General features: G+C 35.6%; 2 protein-coding genes across 6 annotated transcripts in view; both read left to right on the top strand.

Moving 5' to 3' along the window:
• Window positions 1-1306, top strand: part of LOC125257611 (probable G-protein coupled receptor 141) — a 4568-nt gene extending 3262 nt beyond the window's left edge. For both annotated transcript variants that reach the window (XM_048174113.1, XM_048174112.1), the window contains exon 2: window positions 166-1306. In XM_048174113.1, the coding sequence (XP_048030070.1) occupies window positions 171-1073 (903 nt within the window). In that variant the 5' untranslated portion in view covers window positions 166-170 and the 3' untranslated portion in view covers window positions 1074-1306. The remainder of the gene's footprint in view (window positions 1-165) is intronic.
• hnf4g (hepatocyte nuclear factor 4, gamma) lies at window positions 1054-21062 on the top strand. 4 transcript variants are annotated; one of them, XM_048174111.1, is made up of 10 exons: window positions 1054-1182; window positions 10118-10286; window positions 11829-11923; window positions 13216-13322; window positions 13844-13999; window positions 15933-16020; window positions 16126-16278; window positions 16377-16613; window positions 20127-20240; window positions 20510-21062. In XM_048174111.1, exons 2-10 carry the CDS (start codon window positions 10123-10125, stop codon window positions 20641-20643), a joined length of 1248 nt encoding a protein of 415 aa, XP_048030068.1. In that variant the 5' UTR covers window positions 1054-1182; window positions 10118-10122; the 3' UTR covers window positions 20644-21062. The 4 variants fall into 4 exon arrangements, with proteins under 4 accessions (XP_048030068.1, XP_048030065.1, XP_048030067.1 ...); XM_048174108.1 differs by having other exon boundaries at window positions 1144-3898; XM_048174110.1 differs by lacking the exon at window positions 1054-1182 and adding an exon at window positions 5250-5385.

The following is a 21062-nucleotide window of genomic DNA, read 5'->3' as shown; positions in this document are numbered from 1 at the left end:
AAACAAACGTGATTTTAATGATTAAAGCATTTTAGAGTGTAATTGTGAGTTTAACTAAACCAGAAACAATGCAGATCTCTTTTCTATGTATATTAACTGACTTCACCATACTTTGCCTTATACTTTTATGTTTTCTATGTCTTGACATCTCTGTTTTCTCTCTAGGGACCATGACGATGAACACCACAGTTGCCAACATCACCAACCCTGCAGTGCCTACTTCATCACTCCACTCACCCCACCTCACCGAGCCCTTCAGAATCACCCTTATCGTCATCTACACTTTCGTGCTTCTGGTGGGCATCACAGGCTTGACCCTCATGATCAGCTTGTTAAAAACCAACATTCGCTCGTTAACCACCATCGCCTTCCTGAACCTGATGGTCGCACATTTTCTTTTCCTGCTCACCGTGCCATTCAGAATCTACTACTACGCGACCCAAACATGGAATCTGAGTTCGGGGATGTGTAAAGTGGTCAGCGCCATGGTGCATATCCACGTATACATGGTGTTTACCATATACGCCATCATTCTTACCCTTCGTTTCCTGCATTATTACAAGAAAATGCAATGGACTGAGTTCTACAGGCGGCTGCACGCACTGGGCGCGAGCGCTCTAGTGTGGATCCTCCTGTTGCCCATCATGGTTCCCCTCGTGCTGAATCAATACGGGAATTCAGATGACGACGCAAAGGAAAACCAGTGCTTTAAATTTGGTAAAATGATAGAGAACCCGGCCGTCTACGCCCTGAACATGATTCTGTCCATCTTTATTATCAGTGTGTCGTGTGTTCAGACCGGCATCCAGGCGATCATCCTGCACGCGATGATACGCAAGTACGGACAAGCCAGTCGATCCCAGCAGGAGTTTTGGGTCCAAATAAAAAACCTTATCTTTGTACTTATCATGCTCACCTGCCTGGTACCGTACCACCTTTTTCGGCTGAAATACCTGAACGACACTGTAAAGCTTAGTCCGGCAAATGAGGTGTTTCTGGCCATCACGGGACTTACGTGTTTCGACATGCTGACGTTCACCGGGAGGGGCGTGTGTCAGGTGTGCTGGACCTAAAGCAGCTATTCTCCACATCATTGACCATCAATCAGGGTCTGCAGATGGGAAAACGGGAACTGTTTTTACAGGGAACAAGTGTAATACTTATAATACGGTGACAGAAATGGTAAATGAGCAACCTAGCTGACAAAAATAGCCTATGGGCTATTATACGTCTGGCTAACGTTCCCATTAACCTGAAAACGTTATTTATGAATGTTCTCTTAATGTTTTTAAAATGGTTTAAAGTAGCCTGTTTCTCTCTTTGTTTTGCTAACATTTAGGGAACTTTCTGTTTTCCATTTTCGTTTTGTTTTTTTAGCCTATTTCGTTTGCGTATTTTGCAGACATTACGAAAGTTACATTTGAATGTTCTCTGAACGTTGTGAAACAAGTAGTATTTCAAAAACACACTGTTCAGCTAAAATGTTTCAGAAGAAAACGTGACTATGCTGTGTCAGAGTAGACCTACCTAAGCAGTAACTGTGGTAGGCTAGCTGTGTTAAAAAGAAATGGAGAGAAAGACACTGAAAGCTTCTATTACAACAAGTATACTAGCTGTAGCTAAATTTCGAAGATAAACACCATATAACATGGTAGCTAGGCCTATATTAAAATAACAGTAGTAGCCTACCACAGTAGCTTTTATTAAGGGAGACAGCCAATTAGCCTACTAAATTATGTTTTTACAGAAAATTAACCTGTTTCTTTTTAGAATAAATGAAATGGCAGTTGTTCAGATATGACTTGTGCTTTTGAGTTAAAAGAGTAGGCCTAAATAGGCTACATTTTATTTAAAGAATCAATTTAACAGCGAACTAATAGGCCTAGGCCTGTATAAAAATACAAAACTGTTATTTCAGGAGTTTTTACACTTCAAGAAGTGAGTTTTTTCAACTTATAGGCATACATGCGAGTCTCATCGACTAAACATAAAACTTATAGGCTATTTACCTCTAGAATAGAGTTTTTTCAACATATAGGCATACATGTGGCTCTTATCGACTAAAAATAACAAAACTTATAGGCTATTTACCTCAAGAAGAGAGTTTTTTCAACATATAGGCATACATGCGAGTCTCATTGACTAAAAATAACAAAACATATAGGCTATTTACCTCAAGAAGGGAGTTTTTTCAACATATAGGCATACATGCGAGTCTCATTGATTAAAAATAACAAAACTTATAGGCTATTTACCTCAAGAAGGGAGTTTTTTCAACATATAGGCATACATGCGAGTCTCATTGACTAAAAATAACAAAACTTATAGGCTATTTACCTCAAGAAGGGAGTTTTTTCAACATATAGGCATACATGCGAGTCTCATCGACTAAAAATCACAAAATTTATAGGCTATTTACCTCAAGAAGGGTTTTTTTCAACTTATAGGCATATATGTGAGTCTCATTGACTAAAAATAACAAAACTTATAGGCTATTTACCTCCAGAATAGAGTTTTTTCAACTTATAGGCATACATGTGGCTCTTATCGACTAAAAATCACAAAACTTATAGGCTATTTACCTCAAGAAGGGTTTTTTTAAACTTATAGGCATACATGCGAGTCTCATCGACTAAAAATCACAAAACTTATAGGCTATTTACCTCAAGAAGGGAGTTTTTTCAACTTGTAGGCATACATGTGGCTCTTATCGACTAAAAATAACAAAACTTATAAGCTATTTACCTCAAGAAGGGAGTTTTTTCAACTTGTAGGCATACATGTGGCTCTTATCGACTAAAAATAACAAAACTTATAGGCTATTTACCTCAAGAAGGGAGTTTTTTCAACTTATAGGCATATATGTGAGTCTCATCGACTAAAAATAACAAAACTTATAGGCTATTTACCTCCAGAATAGAGTTTTTTCAACTTATAGGCATATATGCAAGTCTCATCGACTAAAAATCACAAAACTTATCGGCTATTTACCTCAAGAAGGGAGTTTTTTAAACTTATAGGCATATATGTGAGTCTCATCGACTAAAAATAACAAAACTTATAGGCTATTTACCTCAAGAAGGGAGTTTTTAAACTTATAGGCATACATGCGAGTCTCATCGACTAAAAATCACAAAACTTATAGGCTATTTACCTCAAGAAGGGAGTTTTTAAACTTATAGGCATACATGCGAGTCTCATCGACTAAAAATCACAAACCCCTTTTGATTTTGTGAGTGCTTTAAAATGCCCCAATTATTTAGGCCTGTAACTTAGCCAACGACTAACGACTTTTTGACTAATGCAGAAGTAAAACCAATCGATACATGTATGAGTTTATAAATGTGGTTTTATGTTATACAAGACCAATGACTGACCAACCGAGACCGGCAAATAGAGATTTGGCGCCCTCTTCTGGTAAAATTAGAGAACGTTAAAGAGCCAGTTGAAAGGTAAATGATAGTTCTGTAAAACTATGATTTGGGCGTCCAACCAAATTGTTTATAAGCAGGCTTTTTTTATATATATATTTATTTTCTGAAAATACAAACATGTTTAAATATTATAAACATTAGCTATAAATTCAAATGTTTCTATTTGTATGTCAGTATTCTTTACGTAGTGAACCCACGCACAGGCAACACGATTCATGTCTTCTGTTTTATTGGGGCTAGTTACTGTTTAACATCTCCACCCAACTTTCAGTTTGTTTAGTAAATCGATCTAATGAGAGGCTCCCCCAACACCACCAAAAGTATTATCCAATGACATGTTAAACACTTCATGTACTCGCATTTGCTCTCTGTAACAGCAAAACATATTTATTAGCATACAATTTTGAGCCATGTTCGTTTGAGTTTTGGTGGATTAATGCAAATCGTTGTTGGACGTGGAGAAGGTAAGACCAGATAGTTTTGAGTTGCAGTCATTCAATCGTGGGCCAGTTAAAGAAAAGAAAAAAAATCCGTTAAAATGTTTGTTTGTTAGGAATTTAAAGAGATCCTTACTACCAGAGCCATAGAGATATATATATGGCTCTGCTTACTACTAACCTACATGTAAAAATATCGCTCAAGTTGAACAGTCAGGCTGTGACTTCAACATTCGTGTCTTTTTTCTTTTTCTTTTTCTTATTAACAAATGTAAATGTAGCCTTTGTGTTTCTTACATAAAATGTACAGGATTTTAATTTGTGAGCACAAATAAGCAGTGCTTATATTGAATTATTAGTATTATATTTTAGAGCTATGTTGTTGAAAATGGTTTCAAATACTATGCTAAATTCATGTTCTCACAATTGTTTTTGCATTGTAAATAAGTTACTTTAAAAGGTTGCATTTTTCATGAAAACATGCCCCCATACTATCTTCTTTTAGGTCAGATAAATATTTCAGTTGCCTAAACAAAAAGTCTTATTAATGGCTTTTTTAATACAAAACTGAATGCAGGATATTAACTTGATACTGCGCGTTTTTCCCAGTCCTGAAAAACTCGCAGGTGATATTTTACTTCCACGCAATTAGTTTGACCTTGAATTTACTTTATTTTTTTGATATTGTATGATAGGTCAACTAATATAGAGTATATTGCAGTTCTCTGTGCATTGTAATTTGTTAGTAAGGTGTAATGCAATTTATTGAAAATAGAGGGCATGAAATAGATGCCCTAACTCTTGTCACGTGAACATTTGAGCACTTCCTCATTTAAACATTGTTTGTTGGAGTGAAGTTAAAATGTAACCTGTGTGGTGTTGCCTCAAGAGTATCCATGTGCTTACTGAATCTAATATCATGTCTGTTTTATTTAATATTTTATATCTTTTATTTTAATATTTTGTTGTCTTTATGTTTTCTGTAGCTTCTGTTTGTACATTAATGGTGCTATTCTGTTTGACTTTCTATTGTAGACTTAAGTAAGGCAGTTTAGTCTACAGAAAACAGTATTCACACTTACAGATCTTTTAAAATCTAACAAACTCTTAGGGAAACCAAATGGCAAAGTATTTCATTAATGTTGAAAACTTTAAAAATTATATTTTCACCAGAGACACTTGTTTGGTTTCCTTTATGCCTTTGCACATGTATTGTACAGGGCTGTTGGTGATGCACTTATGTCTTTTTTTGTGATGTTTTTATTTTTATTTTGTCATAAAATTATTATTTTTTTGTTGAGTAAACTCTTAAAAGTGATAGTTTGACTAAAAGCGACACTCAATTCATTCCAAACCTGTATATGTTTCTTTCTTAGAACACAAAATGAGATATTTTGAAAAACATTGGACCCCATTGACTTTCATTGTACAAAGACAATGATATTTTTTTTCAAAATATATTTTCTTTTGTGTTCTGCATCTGCAAAGTCATCCAGGTTTGCAAGGACATGAGGGTGAGTAAATTATATAATTTAAATTTTTGTGTGAACTATTTAGTTATGAAAAATGGCTCATCAATGACATTCAAATAATTCTTCAGTGTCCTGAACAAATGTCTATAATAATCATATAATTGCAACAACTGCTGTAACTGAGATACCTGGTTTTTAAATATTAATTTTGTAAATTTTGTATTAAGCCATGACACATCTCAAGCTGAGAAATCCCCATTGATTTACAACAGAAATATCAATATCCTTGTTTACAAAAGGAAGCTCCTAGTTCTCCTAGTGTGCCTTTATAAATGCATTGTTCTGCTGTCTTTGCCATTTTTTGGTTATTTGATGGTGCATTACTTTGTAAGACTGTCATTTTGCCTGAGAATAGGGCCTGTTGGTTGGGCTGCACCACTAAAACCTCTGGTTCCTTTCTGGAGCAAATGGGGAATACTGTTATCTCTTCATCCTTCTGATAAGTATAGGATAAGGGGAGAAGATAAGTTCTGTGCAAGGAGGTGAGGAGTCTTGGCCAAGGCTCCTCCCTTGTCTTAGAAGATGACAAATCAGCATTCTGAAGAGATGGTCAACCTAAGGCTGCTCTCAGTTCTCTCTCCTAGAGACGCTGTCCCAGGACGACTTTAAGTAGAGATAGCAAGGCAGGGATGAAGTTTTCACCAACTCCTCTTCCTAAATCTTTGTTAGACATGGATGTAGCCAATTACTGCGAGGGCCTAGACCCGACCTATAGCACACTGGGCTTTGAGAATGCTGAGGTGCTTTATTGTGGTGGTGAGTGCTGTGCATTTTGTCCAAAATATGTTTTTAAGTACTTTTGAAGCAGATGGGGTTGATGGTGCTTGGACATGTGATCATTCTATTCGATTCTATTTCGTGTTTGCTATAGTGTTGTTACTGAACTGAATTAGTGTCAATTCTAACTGATGTGGGTGTTAATTTGGTTTAGTATGACTTGACTTGGACGTGTCTGGAGGGGACGGACGCCATGTCATGGCTGGTTTAATAGCTGTCTGAACTGTCTGGAATGATTTGTCCCAGCAGAATCATTTACCTCCTAAAGGAGATAACTGTTAGATAACTATTTTGAAAGTCTTTCCATTCAGTTTAAAATTCAACAGAGGGTTTCACTCAAATCCTGAGAAAAGAGTTCTGAGTCTCGGGATTAGAGACAGAGTTCTCCATGGGTTGATAGGTTGGGAAAAAAAAGACAAAACGGGATATATTTAAGTGTAAGTTTAGTATATTTTGTACAACTTTAACGTTAAAGGGATAGTTCACCCAAAATTGATTTACTCACTCTCATGTTGTCCCAAACCTGTATGAATATCTTTCTTCTGTTGAACACAAAAGAAGATATTTTGAAGAATATGGGTAACCAAGGAAAACAAATTATGGAAGTTCCATTAACTGTTTGGTTATGATGACAGAATTTTCATTTTTGGGTGAACTATCCCTTTAATTCAATATTTTGAGGCGTGAAAGGATGTTTGTCTCATGATCTTATTTTGTATTTTTATTCCAAAAAATAAAAGTACATTTATTAAAGGGACAGTCACCCTGGGGCATCATGGGAAATGTCTCTGTCAAGGGTACATGTTGCCACTTCTAACTTTTAAACCTATGCCTTTGGATTGTACATGGTCCATATCTTTATTCACTTTGTCATCACAATCTGATGTGATTTATCCAGTTTGGTTCTCCATTAACCTAATGCTTTATTAAAATTGCTGTAGAGATTTCTCAGTTATCTTTACAGTTCTTTACAGTGCATCTAAACACAGAGATAGAGAAAGGTCATAAAATAACTGGAATAGAAACTATTTAAAGGCAAACGCACACTCTCTGAAGGACAGCTAGACAAATAATTCTTTGGATAAACTTAATTCAGAGTTTCCTAAAATTAATTTAATGAGTAAACTTTACACACATACTTTATGTTGAGCAAATAAAGCCAATAAAACAGAATAAAATTAGATCTGTCATGCTAACTTGACCGAATCTGTTGCAGATAAATGCTAACTGGGAGCATTGAAAAAATGTTTTATGACATCTACTGTAACTGATTCCAAGTAATATAAAATCAAAAAATATTTTTTTACACTACTGAATCATCCTCACCCAGTTCAGTCCCATGCAAAGCATGCTGAGAACTGAAACTTGTCTAAAGAATGAAAAGGATTAATGCAAACAGATTGCACACAGTGAAATTAAGCAGTGTGTTGCATTAGCTCATTTTATTTAAATTGAGCAAAAAGCAAAACTCACATTTTGAGTTTATGTTTTCATGCAACGTATACATTTAATATATTGTAGGAAAGGGTTTGAGATTGATTGGTTATCGCATTTGGCTAAAATGTGTAGCTATACATCTGGGCATCCTTCAGCTTTCTTTAATCATCCTGTGCTTAAAGGCCCACTGAAGCGCCTTGGAACGCGCAGTATTATTCAATGTGTCGACATAATAGAGTGGTGCAGGTATGATGCTTCAGCTTCAAACAGCTTCAAAAAAATCACGAGTGGGGTAAAACTGATGTATTTTATGTCGTAGAATAAAACATGAAAGTGTCTTGAGCTTGTGTTCATCATAAATCTTATTTCAGCCTTTTAAATATAATCCCATTCAAAAAAAAAACATTGACTTTGGGATGATGGAACCAGAAGTGCTAAAATGTTAAGTGATGTCATACTTTGTAGGCCAAAATGTGGAAGCGAGTTAGCATTTTTTTAGGCTTAAAAATGAATAAAAGTTATGTTCATCTGTGAAAATGATCTTGATCGACAAAACGTGTAAGTATCATAAACCTTTGTTGATCACAGAGCTTGCTTTTTGTGATAATCCAAAAGCCTATGGAAAAATCCTATTGGGTTTTTTGTTACCTGCACCACTATATTCCCACTGAAACAGGAAGACAGGGCGGGACATATCGAACAACTCCTCCCCTTTTTTAAAAATAGTCAATAGCGTTTTGTTTATATCACAGCTCAACCAGAGCTGTTGAGCTTGATAAAGCCTCAGTTTCCTTCTAATCTCTAATCATTTTTCCTCCTAATCTTCTCTATGTCACTTTTAAATATAGGATTCTGTTCAGAATTCAAATGGGTCCGATATGTTTTGTGGTCTGCACTGACTCGCGCATATGATTCACTCTGTGTGTGCTGCGGCGGTTTGCGTGACGCTAACGTGAAACCAGACTTCATTCGCCTCAATGGAAAGCATATTTACATTGTCTTAATCGTTCCCTATCACCTATATAGTGCACTATGTGCCATTCACCATGTAGAAAATAATAAATGTGTGAACAAGAGACCGATTTTAGCCCCAGGTTCAGCATCTAGGGGGTGAGGCAGGATTCTAGAGAGCATCTGATTGGACAGAAAATCTGATGAGATGCTGAAGTGCAGTGTGATGCTTTCAAAATCATTGATCCATATTGGCGGAAGTGAGAGAATGTAAGTTTTAAAGATTATATCTTCTAAATAAGAATTTTGTCATTGTTTTGGAGCACACTAGCTTATAGATAACAGTAAGGCTAACATTTTCATCCTAAAAGCCAACTTCAATTTTGATTTCATGAGGACAATTCACCCTAAAATGGAAATTCTGTCATCATTTACTCACCCTCGTATCTTTCCAGAACTGTATGAATCTCTTTCTTGTGTGAAAAACAAAATAATATATTTTGAAAAAAATATCTCAAATGTTTTTCATCCATATTATGGAAGTCAATGGTCACCAAAAATGTTTGGTTACCGAATATTCTTCAAAATATCAGAAGAAAGTAAGTCATGTAGGCTTGGAACAACATGAGGGTGAGTAAATGACGACAGAATTTTCATTTTTGTGTTAACTATCTCTTTAATTACGCCCATAAAGCCATGAATGAAAATAGTTTTTCAGTTGTTTCATTTTAAGCTCTGTAACACCTTAACTCTGAAACGAAATACTTCAAAACACGCTCTGCAGATGTACGAAAGCCGACAGGATAAAGTTGCCTCTCTGCGACCGCACGTGCCCTTTGCATTCAAATGATGTTTTATTCTGAAATGAGAAGGAATCACTTTGGGAATAAACTAAATCAGAAGAGATTGCTTTCAACCCACATTAACATTTATCCATGAGATGTCAATCTCCATTGAGTATCTGTCTATGCGATAAAACAGAGGCTAATCCTAATTAAGTCTGTCCTACAACAGCGGGGGGCTCCAATCACTCTCAGCGCATAAAAGGCTAAAGTCCCCTGCTGCATTTCTTTTGTTGAAATGTTATGATTTTGGATGCACAAAGGAATGATTGATTTCTCATCCTTGTCTATATGAACAGAAGGGTGCCACTCTCTGTTGCATTAGAAGTTCTTTTAGGATAAGCAGCCTTTGTTCACTTATGCAGAACTCTTCCTTATTCTCCTCATTAGCTGTTATGATTGAGAGACTGAGTAAAAAGGCCGAGATTTGATAGACGTGTCGTCCTGTAGCTTTATGAGACTCACTAGGCTCTGTGTTTGTTAGCTTGAATTAGCATGCTTAGCTTAGCATCTAGAAGCTTAGCAGCAGTAGATTTACACTATTTAGTGTTCTGGATGTTCAATAGACATGATTCTCTATTTTAAAAGATCTAAAAGCCACCCAAGTGAATCACTGAGCCCTCATTTGACTGAAACCAAAGTGTTCAGGTGGCAATAACATTGTGTGTGATGATCTCAATCCTGACTTTCACTGTTGTTGTTCACAGAAAACATGCCGACAGAGCCCAACATCAGTCAAGGAGAAAATGGCGTGAGCTCCAACTGTGCAATCTGTGGCGACAAAGCCACAGGTAAACATTATGGCGCCTCCAGCTGTGATGGCTGCAAAGGCTTCTTCCGCCGGAGCATCAGGAAAAGTCATGTCTACTCCTGCAGGTATATCACACCCATACAACTCAGATGCTCACACTATAAAATGAATATTTTGTATTGAAAATCATTTTTGTCTGGGAAAGAAAACATGTGCAGTGTTATTTTAGTATTATTTATATGCTACTATACTATTTATGAATAGCTTTTATTTTAAATGTTCAGTTTTTAGTTTAGTTTTAGTATATATTTAAAATATTTCTTTGTTATTTTTATTTTCAGTTCCTAATTTTAGTACACTTATTTCAGTTAGTTGCCAATATTTTTTAAGTTTAAGCTTTTGATATAATATTTAAATTCTATTTCAGCTATATCTCAATTAATGAAAACAGATTTAGTTAACAATAACAACATTTTCTATTAAGAAATTAGATTTTTAATGACATTCTGTTGCATTTATGGTTATGGCAAATATAAACAAACATGGTAACACTTTACAATAAGGTTCCATTTGTTAACATTAGTTAACTACATTAGTAAAATACCTATTTAGGATTTGTTAATCTTATTTAATTTCAACATTTACTAATAAACTATTAATATCGGAAGCTGTATCTTTTAATATTATTTAATGAACATGAACTAACAATGAACAGTTGTATTTTTATTAACTGATAAATAAATACTAGGGTGTAACAATATATTGTATCACAATATATCGCAATACAAAATTACTGTGTGAGGAAAAAATCAAGTTTACAGATTTTTAGCGTCAGTAATACATTGAACTACTGTATATAATGTTGAATATAATGTATAATAATGTGATGGGGAAATATTTGTAGGTCCTAATAATGCCTATTGTCTTATGTTACCAGTAAAAAAAGGGCCTACATTATTTTAAATATATCCAGTCAGTGACAGAATGCAAGCAAATTCATATTTTTCTGTATTTTCAACTTCAGAATCATGAATATTTTTATTCTGGTATCAACATTGTCCTGTATATTAGGTTACCTGCACCAAGTCCAAGACTGTTCATTTCCACCCCCAATGTAATACCAAATTTAGCATTTTAATCAACAATTAATGTCTTGAAGTATCGCAATAATATCATATCGTAAGTTCAGTATCGTGATATGTATTGAATCATGACATGAGGGAATACTGTAACAAACGTTTGGATTATTTTTAGCTAATGTTAGTTAATGCATTAATGGGCACCAATGGAACTTACTGTAAAGTGTTACTTATTGTAAAGTGTAAACAGTATAGCCTGATTCACAACTGAGTGAGTCATATGAGTCGGTTCTTTTTAATGAATCAGTCAAAAAGACTCACATATCAGTCTTGAACTCAGATTGAATTGGTCTAATGAATTTGACCACTGAACCATAAGCCATTACTTCTGTCATGTCAATATCATTTAAGGAATGATTAAGGAACTGGAATTGTACAGTGAAATTGGAATTAGAACCACATTTAATTCCTTACAGTTCCCAGTTCTAATTACAAATAATTGACCAAAACTCACCAAGACTGTTTTTTTAGTACATGTATTGCTGTACTGTTAACATGGTGTTTACAAAGTTTTGCTCTTTTGGGCAGGTTTAATCGTCAGTGTGTCGTTGATAAAGACAAAAGGAACCAGTGCCGTTTCTGCAGACTTCACAAATGCTTTCGAGCTGGAATGAAGAAAGAAGGTAAACATTTTATATGCATACATTTTACCCACAAAAACTCCCATTTCCCACAGTCTTGAACATCTCATGGAGTAACAAGGAAGAGGGAACTCAAGTGAGTAAAACAGATGATGCCATAAAACTTGCCCTGATTACACAAGGATGTTTAGTTTATTGGATGTATAACCTTGGCTTAGACTTTTATGATGGGCGATCATGTGCTCTCCACCTCACTTTCCGTGCGTACACGTTGTTCAGGACTGTGGTCAGTTAAAGTTTTACCTCTAGCTTATGCAGGGTTTTGTACGACAGTCATGTATTATTTTTTAATTTGCTCACCATTGCTTCCCATTTCTTCTGAAAAAACAAAAAACATCTTAAACCAGCCTAAGATGGTTTACTGGTCTTAGCTGACTTAAAGGGATAGTTCACCCAAACATGAAAGTTGTGTCATTTTCTTTGTTCTGCTGTACACAAAGGAAGATATTTTTAAGAATGTTTGTAATCAAGCAAATCTCGTCCCCCGTTGACTACCATAGTATTTTTATTTCCTACTATGGTAATCAATGGAGGTTTGTAACCTGCTTGGTTACAAACATTCTTCCAAATATCTTCTATTGTGTTCAGCAGAACAAAGAAATTCATACAGGTTTGGAACAACTTGAGGGTGTGTAAATGATGACAGAATTTTCATTTTTGGGTGAACTATCCCTTTAAGCTAGTTTACCTTGAGACTTTACAATGAGACTGGCTAAGACCAGCAAACAATCTTTGGCTAGTTTTTTTTCTCAGTAGGTATCTTCTACATTTTTACCTAATGTCGAAAGTCTACATATGAGAAAAATCACACATATCTGTATCATATTTTTGTAAGGACAATATCTTTATGTTCAGCTGATATTTGCCAGTAGAAATCAATATAATTTATACAAAGTATCAAAAAAAAAAAAAAAAAAATTCTAAATAATTACATTTACATAGAGAAAAGTATTTATAAAATTATTTAAGAAATTTAAAAGTAATGCAAAATACAGTAACATTGCCAGTTGGAAATATTTATGGATTTTCCCAGTTCATTTATCATTGGCAGGTGTGGCAAAAAGCTAATTCTGGACTCTTTATACGTTTAATGACGTTAAAAAATACATTATAATGAATGATTCATTCTGCCAGTGAACCCCTTATTTCTTGGCAGTGCGTGAGATTTTCTGGAAATGAGCTTGAGAAACACACCCTTCATCTTAGCTAATCAGTAATAACTCCTAACTGTTATTAGGTCACTAATCAGCAAAATTGTTTGTGCTTGTTTTCAGCTGTGCAGAATGAGCGGGACCGTATCAGCTCTAGGAGGAACATGCAAGACTCACATGATCTGCCGCCAATCACAGCCCTCGCTCACGCTGAAGCTCTCTCGCAGCAGGTAAACTGTCCTATCAAGGTTAATCGAAATGCTCACACGCACACACGCGCGCAAAAAGAAAGAGAAAGAATGTCAGTAGAAAAGGGCAGAGACACGGAAAATGAAAAACACGCATATAGTTACGGTATCTGCGGCAGTAACATTTATTGCTTTTGAGCAATAATCATTGCTATGATTGTCAATTAAAGCAAAGGTGTATGGTTTAATGCATTCTGCTGGAGTCACCAAAGACAAAAATTAACCAGCAACAAGCAGGGCTGATTAAAGAAGGAAGAGAGGTTTCATCACAGTAACTCTGATGAAGTTCTGCTTAGTAGTTAATAATAACATAGAGAGATAAATAACAACTGTAATTTGCATGAGCGTTGCTTTCTTTGAGCATCAGTCAGTGTCATCAACATTTCTAATTATCTGCATGAGTACCTGTGTGAATTTTCCCAGAGAGAAGCAACAGCCTGTGCAAAAGCATTTTGAGAGGACACGGTAAATTCGTTTTTTCTCTCTCGTCTGTCTCTCAACAGATCAACGCCGCCAGCCCAATGGGCCCTGCTGATGTTTCAGAGAAAAAATCAGCCACTATCAGTGATGTCTGTGAATCTATGAAGCAACAGCTGCTTGTTCTGGTAGAGTGGGCTAAATACATCCCAGCCTTCGGCGAATTGCCACTTGATGACCAGGTAATGGCCGTTGGAAAGCAACACTGGCTGTGCTAATTGGGGTGGCCCTTGGGTTAAATTGCAGGGCCGTTCACTGAAGCTCAATATTTGCTATTCACATGGCTGATTTAGTTTAGCCTCCATTTAGCATGCTGTCTGTGTTGCTCTAAATTTCGGATTTCCCCCCTTGCGATTATTGTTATTAAATATGCAGAACCTTCCAATGTTTAAAGAATAAAAATGGCGTTTAGTTCATGTGAATTAGCTTTGGGTTCTGTATAATGTATGGTAGTGTACTCCTAAAAGTTGATAATTACTTTTGGTAGTTTTTATGCATTTAAAATTTGTAGCTTTTCTGTTCTGGGCTAAAACTGATGACTCATTTCACATTATAATGATTACATTTTGTCACCGGCAGTTCACTATTAAGCAAGATGGCAAATGTTTGGCTGGTTAGGATTGCCCAGTTAGCCCTCTGCTGGTAGAGTCCATACCTACACTATGTGTTTCTAAAAATCAAGTCCATTCAAAATATTCTGACTAAAGAAGATTATACTATATATAATGATATATTATTTAGATATTATATATGGGTCATTGACGAAAAAGGTTTTTAAAAGGGTAAAAAAAATCTAATGGAGATATAATTAATTTCAAATTAATTTTGAAGTTTTATTAAGCGTTAACAATGAGATTATGTGGTTTTTATAATCAGTTAACACTGCTTTTGTCATTTTTTTATAAGATGGACAAAATTTGTCACCAAAAATGTCATTCGGTTTAACCAAAATTTGCTCTTACCGAATGACACTTTTGGTTTTACCGAATGACAATATTTTCAAACAATGCTAACAGGCTGATATCTAGCTAGCTAGCAAAAAGACAATCAAACATTTTATATTTAGTACAAGTTTTTAAAATATTACAACATTTTCCATGTTTTATAGCAGTTGTACCGAATGACCTGATGTTTCAGGACATGCGTATGAGCAAGTCAAAAAATGAATTTTTAAAATAGTTAAGTCCTTTGCAGGTGTCTGAATGATGTCACATCCTGTCACATGATATTGAACGCATTACTTTATCCAAAATGGTCCCTTTATATTGATTACTCCAAATGATATCAATGAAATTAATTTTTCCGGACATTATTTCTCATAACAAAGCAATGACTTCTACACCATCTTTCACTATGTTGACATACGATGTTATAAAATCATGCCAGAATGAAAAATATATACATTTATTAAATTGTAAGATATTTTAAACACTAATGAAATGGCTGTATTGGCCTTTGGACGGTTAAACCGAATGACCTTTTGACACTTCAAAATCTTTAAAATACCTTTATATGTAGCAAAATATAATTAAAACCTTTTTGGATTCAATAAAAGAGATCTAGTTTTACCTTACATACTTTGGATGTCACGTCGTTGACCCATATATATATATATATATATATATATATATATATATATACATTTTTGGAGTTTTTTTTTTAAAGAATTTAATACTTTTATTCAGCAAGGACACTTTAAATTGATAAAAAGTGACATTAAAGACATTTATAATATTACAAAATATTTATATTTTAAATAAATGCTGTTCTTTTAAACTTCCTATTCATCAAAGAATCCTGAAAAAAAATGATCATGGTTATCACAACAATATTAAGCAGCACAACTGTTTTCAACATTGATAATAATAAGAAATGATTCTTGCACACTAAATCAGCATATCAGAGTGATTTCTAAAGGATCATGTGACAGTGAACACTAGAGTAATGGCTGATGAAAAAATATTAAAATAGAAAACATTTCACATTAATACTGTTTTTACTGTATTTTCGATCAAATAAAATTTCCTTATAGTGTAGCACATTTTCATTACATTTCATTGTGGTACTACAGTAGGTTTACAGAAGACTTTTAAACCAGGCCTCGTTTTTTTCCAGGTTAGTTTATTACGGGCTCATGCTGGCGAACACCTTCTGCTTGGTGTGGCTAAAAGGTCAATGCCATACAAAGACCTTTTGCTTCTAGGTAACTTCTAATAGAAAATCATTTTCACCTTTTAACATAATTATAGATAGACAATTACACACATACTCACTCAAGCGGATGTTTTGTTTATTATTGTCCATGCAGGTAATGGCTGTGTTGTCCATCGAAACTGCCCTGAGCCGGAAATAGGTCGCGTGTCTAACCGAGTCTTGGATGAACTGGTCTTGCCCTTCCAGGACATCCAAATTGACGACAATGAATATGCAGCGCTAAAGGCCATTGTGTTCTTTGATCCAGGTACATGCAAATAAAACAGAACATCCATTTAACACCCAATATCTATCTTGAAACACATCCATACATGTTATACTCTCTCTGTTTTTTTGAACTTCTAGACGCCAAAAGCTTAAGAGACCCCTCTAAGATCAAGGCGATGCGCTATCAGGTTCAAATGAGTCTGGAAGACTACATTAATGACCGGCAGTATGACTCTCGTGGGCGATTCGGGGAGCTTTTGCTGCTGCTTCCTACTCTGCAAAGCATCACCTGGCAGATGATTGAGCAGCTACAGTTTATCAAGCTTTTTGGTCTTGCCAAGATAGATAACCTGCTGCAGGAGATGCTTCTTGGGGGTGAGTACGAGGTGAAGCATTCAATTGCATGGGCTTTTGGAGCGGAAAAATGCTTTATGATCATTTTTTAAATTAGGTGACAGCAGGTACTTTATTCTGAAACAAGTGTGCTTGGTCTTTCTCTTATAATACTACATATTACACTGCAAAATGTAAAATGATGATGCAAAATGATGCATGTGCTGTATTAGGGTACCATATTAAGACATTACTTTGATTAGTAGGCAGACAAACACTTACAGTGGGAACATAATTTATGCTACGGACATGAATGCTACTTCAGATCATGTGGATTATTAGTCATGAAATGAAAATTTGCCATACCTGTTTTCTAAATGCATGCTATTGATCTAATTGAGATTGAATTATCCATGCATGTATTTCATTTTTTAAAACTTGTTTTCATCAAAATATCTTAATCTTTCCAGTGTAAATGACAGACTTCTCTCTGGTGACGTATGATAATATTTATTATAAATGATTTATTCATGCACATCATTATTTTTAAAATTCATATGCCCTTTCACTCACGTGAGATCGCAGCAATAGCAGACAACAACGAACCCACAATCCAATCAATTCCTGATGGACAAAAACAAGTCCCGCTCTACATTTTTTCTTTTTCGAGAAGTAGTTTCACAATCTTTTGTTCACCATTCTGTTCAATTATTAAATCAGAGTTGGGGGTCTAAGTAAGCCTCAGGATTCTGGAAAAATAGAAATGATTCATTTTATGCATTGCCGCCAGTTATGTACTTGTATTGTTATTTGTTTTAAGTGGTGTTTATGGTACTGTAATGTATTGTATTGATGTGGTGTATACAGGTGCTGGTCATATAATTAGAATATCGTGAAAAAGTAAATTTTTTTATTGTAAATTATTTAAAAAAATGAAACTTTCATTTATACTAGATTCCCTACATGTAAAATAAAACATTTCAAAAGTTTTTTTTTTTTTTTTTTTTTTTTTTGTTGATTAGAGCGTACAGCTCATGAAAGTCCAAAATCCAGTATCTCAAAATATTAGAATATTTACATTTGAGTTTCATTAAATGACCATCCCTACAGTATAAATTCTGGGTATCTCTTGTTCTTTGAAACCACACTAATGGGGAAGACTGCTGACTTGGCAATGGTACAGGAGACAATCATTGACACCCTCCACAAAGAGAGTAAGTCACAGAAGGTCATTACTGAATGGGGTGGCTGTTTACAGAGTGATGTATCAAAGCATATTAAATGCAAAGTTGACTAGAAGGAAGAAATTGGGTAGGCAAAGGTGCACAAGCAACAGGGATGACCATAAGCTTGAGCATACTGTCAAGTAAAGCCAATTCAAACACTTGGGAGAGCTTCACAATGAGTAGAATGAAGCCGGAGTCAGCGCATCAGGAGTCAGCGCATCAAGAGCCACCACACTCAGACATCTTCAGGAAAAGGACTACCAAGCCACTTCTGAAACAGAAACAACGTCAGAAGCATCTTACCTGGGCTAAGGAGAAAAAGAACTGGACAGTGAACAGTGGTCGAAAGTCCTCTTTTCAGATAAAAGTACATTTTGCATTTCATTTTGAAATCATGGTCCCAGAGTCTGAAGGAAGACTGGAGAGGTACAGAATCCAAGCTGCTTGAAGTCTAGTGTGAAGTTTCTGAAGTTAGTAATGATTTGGGGGGCCGTGACATCTGCTGGTGTTGGTCCATTGTGTTTTATCAAGTGCAAAGTCAATGCAGCCATCTTCCAGGAGATTTTGGAGCACTTTATGCTTCCATCTGCTGACAAGCTTAATGGAGATGCTGATTTCCTTTTCCAGCAGGACTTTAGCACCTGCCCACAGTGCAAAAACCACTTCCAAGTGGTTTGCTGACCATGATATTACTGTGCTTTATTGGCCAGCCAACATGCCTGACCCCTGAATCTATGGGATATTTTCAAGAGAAAGATGAGAAACAGTCGATCCAACAATATACAGAGGATCTGAGGCTCAATAGTGCCTCAGCAGTGCCACAGGCTGATCACTTCCATGCCACACTTCACTGATTCTGTAATTTGTGCTAGGAGCAAGTCATTTGCTGTAATTGTGCTGCTGACCAAGTATTGAGTGCACAAATGAACATACTTTAAAGAACTTGAACTTTTCTGTTTTGAAAATCAATTTTTTGATTGATCTTAGGAAATATTCTAATATTTTGAGATACTGGATTTTGGACTTTCATGAACTGTACGCTCTAATCATCAAAATTAAAAAAAAAAAAAAAAACTTTTGAAATGTTTTACTTTACATGTAGGGAATCTAGAATATATGAAAGTTTCATTTTTAAAAATAATTTACAATAAAAAAAAAAAAGAACTTTTTCACGATATTCTAATTATATGACCAGCACCTGTAGATGTACATTGATGCAAGACAGTGAATGCTGTGGGATGCGAGACAATTTTGGAAGAAGTTGCAACAATAAAGTGAAATTGAAATTGGAATTGAAATTGAAAGAAAAGACTTTCATGCTGGTATAATATTAACAAAGACTTTAGATGTAGTAATACAAAGACGGTGCACTCATAATATTACTATGAATGGGAGAAAGTGCAACATATGGCGGAATAAGTCCTGCCTTCTAAATAAAAGAGCCAATTGGTAAAGTCATTGCGTCACTGCAACTGCCTTTAGGAGAACAGTCAGTGTTCTAAGACGCACACTTATGACTCCAAATGCACATTGGCTGGTCAGTTGTTGTCAGATTTCATTGGTATTTTCAAATATGAAATTTAATCGTAAGCTTGGTGAACAGCTTTGGAGAATTTGGTGTTTCCCCATTCAAAGAGACAGGAGCTGTACTTGCATGAAGGAAATAGCTGCTCGAGAGATGTTTCAAAGATGGCCGCCGAGTGAAATGACTTGCCTTAAAAGGGACATTGATGGCTCTGTCCCGAATGGCACACTGCATATTCACTTGCAGGTTTGCAGACTTACAATGGGCGCCATGTGCACGTGTCCGTTAAGTCAAGACCTTAGGGTGTTCCATTTGTCATTTTAGGTTTCAGAAGGGTGTTTGCGAGTGCGCCATTTACGGTCATTATGCACACTTGATGCGCACTTTTGCCAGGCCCGCAAGCCTGTGAGACTTCTTCTCGACTGTCAAAGCAGCGTTAAATCATGAAAGTATGGACTCAAGATCGCAAGGGCTTAGGGTTCCATTTGGGAAAGGGCCGATATTACTTCAAATGTTCACTATGTAACTTTGGTGTCTCTATCGCCATCTGTGGCTGCAAGTTGGAAGTAGCATATCTGCCACCATATAGCCAGACCTTCTTTTCTTTACTTATGGACGTGATGTAACAGGCACAGATGAATGTGGTAAACATGAAATGCTCTGTTAAATCTGACCTGACCGCTCAAAATATAAATTATTGTTGTAGGCTTACTTTAGTAAATCAGGATAAAGTAAGAACATAGTTTTGAATACGGTCTTTTGAATAGTCACCCAATAATGGAATTTATTTATTTTATTTTGCAGGTTTGACCACAGAACAACCTCACTTACATCACAATGGTCACCCTCAGGTTCCAGTAACAGGACAGACTATAGTCATTAGCTCCATACCAGGACCTGCACACTCACAGCAGATGGGTAAGATAGTCTTGTATTTATTTGTTCATAAATATAGTCAGTGTCAGCTGTTTAAATACCAGACATCATACATTAGTGAAACAGTGTTATTTTAGTATCATTGATATACTATTAATTTTTGTTAATATTTTGAATTAAATTTTATCTTTATATTTTCCTTTTTTTTCAAGTAACAAAAATGTTTAATGACAATAACCCTGATTTGAATAATTTGCTCATGAAATACCAAGCTACTTTAAGTGCGTTTTATAGCTTTTCTGTTTCTTCAGCATCCCCAGATACCCCCATTCCATCTCCCACTTCAGTACAGAACCAGGAGGCCTATAAGCCCTCCGGCAGCCCGGCTCTCCTGCTACCGCCACAGCCGATGTCAAACAGACCTTCTCCTGAGCCTCCTCTATGAGTCTCCTCTCCAGCACAGGCCCTGTGTGTTTGTATATGTGTAAATTGTGTGAGTTAAACTCTTCCCCGCCTCCAGCGCAACATATTTAACTGATCGAAAGAGAACTTTACAGACAAATTCCAAATGTATTGTCAAAGTGGACCACCACAAATTTAAAAATTTATGTTGGAAAGATTTATAGTGTTTGTCATGCTGGCAGACCTGCTTATCAACCTACCGCTGGTAGTAACTAGTTAAATATAGACAATATTCGTTTATTAATAACAAATTATTGTCAGTTACAAGAGACTTGTCAACAGTTTTTGTACTAATAAAAACTCAAGATTTAATTTATTAAGAAAATTATACTATGCGACACTCAAGAAATGTTAATTTTTGCTTGAAAATGTGCCCTTTAACACAATAAATAAATAAATACT

This window comes from Megalobrama amblycephala, linkage group LG22 (assembly GCF_018812025.1).
Source record: "Megalobrama amblycephala isolate DHTTF-2021 linkage group LG22, ASM1881202v1, whole genome shotgun sequence".
In the NCBI taxonomy this organism is placed as follows: Eukaryota; Metazoa; Chordata; class Actinopteri; order Cypriniformes; family Xenocyprididae; genus Megalobrama; species Megalobrama amblycephala.
This window is presented reverse-complemented; position numbering and strand designations above follow the sequence as displayed.